At 40.4% G+C, this 4297-nt stretch overlaps 1 protein-coding gene across 2 annotated transcripts in view; it reads right to left on the bottom strand.

Annotated features, from left to right (window-relative positions):
• The window catches only part of LOC117943616 (SH3 and cysteine-rich domain-containing protein 3-like), a 13743-nt gene that overhangs the window by 5962 nt on the left and 3484 nt on the right, over positions 1-4297 (bottom strand). Inside the window, exons 1-2 of one of the 2 annotated variants that reach the window (XM_034869843.1) lie at positions 3101-3159; positions 2770-2848 (exon numbers count right to left, since the gene is read on the bottom strand). In XM_034869843.1, coding sequence (XP_034725734.1) covers positions 2770-2848; positions 3101-3117 — 96 coding nt within the window. In that variant the 5' untranslated portion in view covers positions 3118-3159. Of the gene's footprint in view, positions 1-2769; positions 2849-3100; positions 3160-4297 lie in introns of those variants that run through there. The other variant, XM_034869844.1, reaches the window with a different exon arrangement.

Here is a 4297-nt window from a genome sequence, read left to right as displayed (position 1 = left end):
TGAAGGCAAAAGGGGGTCCAACCCGTTACTAGCATGGGGTACCTAATAAAGTGGCCGGTGAGTGTATATATACACACAGAGTGAGGAAAATAACTATTTGAACACCCTGTTATTTTACAAGTTCTCCCATTTAGAAATCATGGAGGGGTTTGAAATTGTCATCGTAGGTGCATGTCCACTGTGAGAGACACAATCTGAAAAGAATAATCCAGAAATCATAATGTCTGATTTTTTAACTATTTATTTGTATGATACAGCTGTGAATAAGTATTTGAACACCTGTCTATCAGCTACAATTCAAGCCCCCGACCCCCAACCCATTGCAATGATAGAGTGTTTTCTGTAGTTTAACACAGAGGCAACACCATTAGAAATATGTGAACTAAAAACAAGAGCTTCTAAAACTAAAGAAAGTCCTGCAATATTAAAAAATAACTTTCAGCGATAGTCAAAATAAAAAAATATGCCTACAAATAAAATCATTCTTGACACGTTGACACTCAAAGATCTGTTAGTCTGCCTTCAAAATGTCCACCTCCACTCCATTTATTATCCTAAATTAGATGCACCTGTTTGAGGTTGTTAGCTGCATGAAGACACCTGTCCACCCCATACAATCAGTAAGAATCCAACTACTAACATGGCCAAGACCAAAGAGCTGTCCAAAGACACTAGAGACAACATTTTACACCTTCACAAGGCTGGAAAGGGCTACGGGGAAATTGCCAAGCAGTTTGGTAAAAAAAGGTCCACTGTTGGAGCAATCATTACAAAAATGGAAGAAGCTAAACATGACTGTCAATCTCCCTCGGACTGGGGCTCCATGCAAGATCTCACCTGGTGGGGTCTCAATGATCCTAAGAAAGGTGAGAAATCAGCCCAGAACTACACGGGAGGAGCTGGTCAATGACCTGAAAAGAGCTGGGACCACCGTTTCCAAGGTTACTGCTGGTAATACACTAAGACGTCATGGTTCTAAATCATGCATGGCACGGAAGGTTCCCCTGCTTAAACCAGCACATGTCAAGGCCCGTCTTAAGTTTGCCAATGACCATTTGGATGATCCAGAGGAGTCATGGGAGAAAGTCATGTGGTCAGATGAGACCAAAATAGAACTTTTTGGTCATAATTCCACCAACTGTGTTTGGAGGAAGAAGAATGATGAGTACCATCCCTACTGTGAAGCATGGGGGTGGTAGCATCATGCTTTGGGGGTGTTTTTCTTCACATGGGACAGGGCGACTGCACTGTATTAAGGTTAGGATGACCGGGGCCATGCATTGCGAGATTTTGGAGAACAACCTCCTTCCCTCAGTTAGAGCATTGAAGATGGGTCGAGGCTGGGTCGTCCAACATGACAATGACCCGAAGCACACAGCCAGGATGACCAAGGAGTGGCTCTGTAAGAAGCATAATCGAGGTTCTGGCGTGGCCTAACCAGTCTCCAGACCTAAACCCAATAGAGAATCTTTGGAGGGAGCTCAAACTCTGTGTTTCTCAGCAACAGCCCAGAAACCTGACTGATCTAGAGAAGATCTGTGTGGGGGAGTAAAGGCTACTGTACCAAATATTAACATTGATTTTCTCAGATGTTCAAATACTTATTTGCAGCTGTATCACACAAATAAATAGTTTTAAAAAATCATACATTGTGATGTCTGGATTTTTTTTGTTTAGATTCTGTCTCTCACAGGGGACATGCACCTACGATGACAATTTCAGACCCCTCCATGATTTCCAATTGGGAGAACTTGCAAAATAGCAGGGTGTTCAAATACTTATTTTCCTCACTGTATATATAATGAAGTAATAAGACAATTTTATCTGCCAGTGCCATGATCATGATCCTGGGTTTGGATCTATGTCCTGTTTTTGTTGTAGGTTCTTCTTATGTGTCATGTCATGTTTTACTTCCTGCCTTGTGGGTTTTCACGCCTTTGTGATTGTCTGCTCCACCCAGATGTGTTTCATCAGTTCCTTGTCAGCCCTCATGTCACCTGTCCCTCGTTACCACTATCCTATTTTTTGAGTATATTGGTCTTGGTGTTCTCTTGTTTCGGTGTCAGGTCATACATAATATTGTTATTCATTTCCCATTACTGGAGATGTTAAGGATTTCACACATATTAAATCAATTTAAAAAATAATGAATTGCATGTTTTGGCAGCATAACATCATTGAATGAATTGAAGGATAAAAAAGAATAAACAATGGAGCAGACATAAGTTAAACAGTTACTGTTTTTGTGACTGTCTATTATAGAATACATTTCAGAGACATACAGTGCCAGTCAAGTTTGGACATGCTTTCCCATTCAAGTTAATAAGTACAGTTCTGCTCATTGTCTACTGTTTGCCTGTTTTTCTTGTGTGTTTACTTGTTTGTTTTTTGCTCTTATTGTTGAGAATGCTACTGTAAAAAAGGAATTTCCCCGCTGTGGAATGAATAAAGTATTATCTGATCAAATCTAATCTAAGGGTGTCCAAACTTTTGACTGGTAGGCTACTGTATCTCAAATCCTTAGCAAAAAATCCCAAACTATCTACATGACCAGATACCCTAGAGGTACGGGGTATGTTTTTGACATTTTTAAATTGTATTTAACCAGTGATTCCTATGAAAACATAAGCTCCAACTATCTCAAGCGGACATGAATAATTCCTAATGCCATGTAAAATTCTGTTCAGTTACTTGTCATTGATAATCGTAAACCGCCCCATGAGGTGGTGTGTATACTACATGGTATGTTGTGGATATCGGATGTCTCACCATGTTGTCCTCCTCTTTCATCACATTATCAGGGAAAGGGGGGCTGTCATGAATATCCACAGAGCCCTTGTCATCCAACCTGTCATCAATTGGTAGCAAATGGAAGGCAAAAGACAAATAAGTGGCTAAGATTTCACATAGTCTCACTGTATCAGGGCCTGCCTTAAGATGAGCACATTCTAGGTTTTCAAGTATTATTTATGTAATTCTCTGGTATGACAATACATGATGACAGTAGAAATGTGATTATCAAGGATCTACAGAACTTCTAGACTACACTTGTTCAAGTAACATTATTCCTTTCCTATTCCCGTCTAAAGACTGAACTTACATGTCTTGATAAGCCATGGTGTGGCTCAGTCAGTCAAGGTGAAGTCCTCCAGATAGTCACCAGATGGCACTGTAGACAGAAAGCACACCAGCGTCACTTCTATTACTCTGAAGGGATTCCCAAAGTGTCCTCTGAAATTCCTATAGGCTTCACTAACCGTGAAGGCACTTCTTTCTGCTTGGCTAAAGATCAAGATACATTTTTCATGTTTAAATAATATTAATTCACGGCTCTTCTTAACATATTATGCATTACTTTCAGTGAACAATGACTCACTCGTAACCTGGTACAAGATATATGGCAAACACATCTAAACAGGGTTTGGAGGGTTTCTTCCGTCTTGGACTGCTCAACATGTCAGAATCCATGAACAAGAAAACATTAACACTAAAGCATAGAAAGAGTTAAAAATGACTAATGGAGGGTAGATCATTCATGAAACTGACCGTAAAACTTGAATTCCACTTCTTCTCATAGTGTGGTGGTTCCCATACACTCAGGACGGGTCCCTGCAGCTTGAAACTTCTTGGGACTCTTTCTAGCTTTGTTCACCGAGCATGCTCAACTTTCCAAATGAGGTTCCAACAGGTGGGAGATTGGGATGAGTAATGCCAGCCGACCAACCCAGCCCAGCCCTGAGTCTGTCTATGTGTGTCTGTGTGTGTGTGCGCGTGCGCGCCGATGTGACTTTTTGGGACAGCTGAGCACTTTGAAAGATGGGAAGCTCTCCTAGCAGAGTGGTACAAACAAGAAAACAAAGTGGTTCAGAGCTAACCTTTTTGGTTTCTCACTCAGCAAAGTGTCATGTTAAATATCTGTGGACTTGGACTCTGGGATTAGTTTTACTGAAGTAATGACAGTATAAATATTTACATATTCAAGTCTGCAAGGGAGATTGTGATTATGGACTCCCTCTGCCCAAGGCTGTGTGTGTGTGTGTGTAAATAAATGAATGGATGCTGGTATATAAACAGCCAATAATGAATAAATAAATAAATCTAACACAGTTCATGTAAAATATGTCTTATTGCTATCAATTAATGTAATGGTTGGAAATACTGTGCATTAATTACACTGTACTGTACATTATGTGTTTTAAACTGTGTATTATGTGTTTATTTACTAGGGAAAGCGTGTGTATGAGCATGGAATGTATGTGTGTGTGTGTGCGTGTGTGTGTGTGTGGGGGGGGGGGGG

The sequence above is a fragment of the Etheostoma cragini genome, chromosome 4, assembly GCF_013103735.1.
Source record: "Etheostoma cragini isolate CJK2018 chromosome 4, CSU_Ecrag_1.0, whole genome shotgun sequence".
In the NCBI taxonomy this organism is placed as follows: Eukaryota; Metazoa; Chordata; class Actinopteri; order Perciformes; family Percidae; genus Etheostoma; species Etheostoma cragini.
Note: the sequence above shows the minus strand (reverse complement) of the source record. Positions and strands in the feature narration are given on the sequence as shown.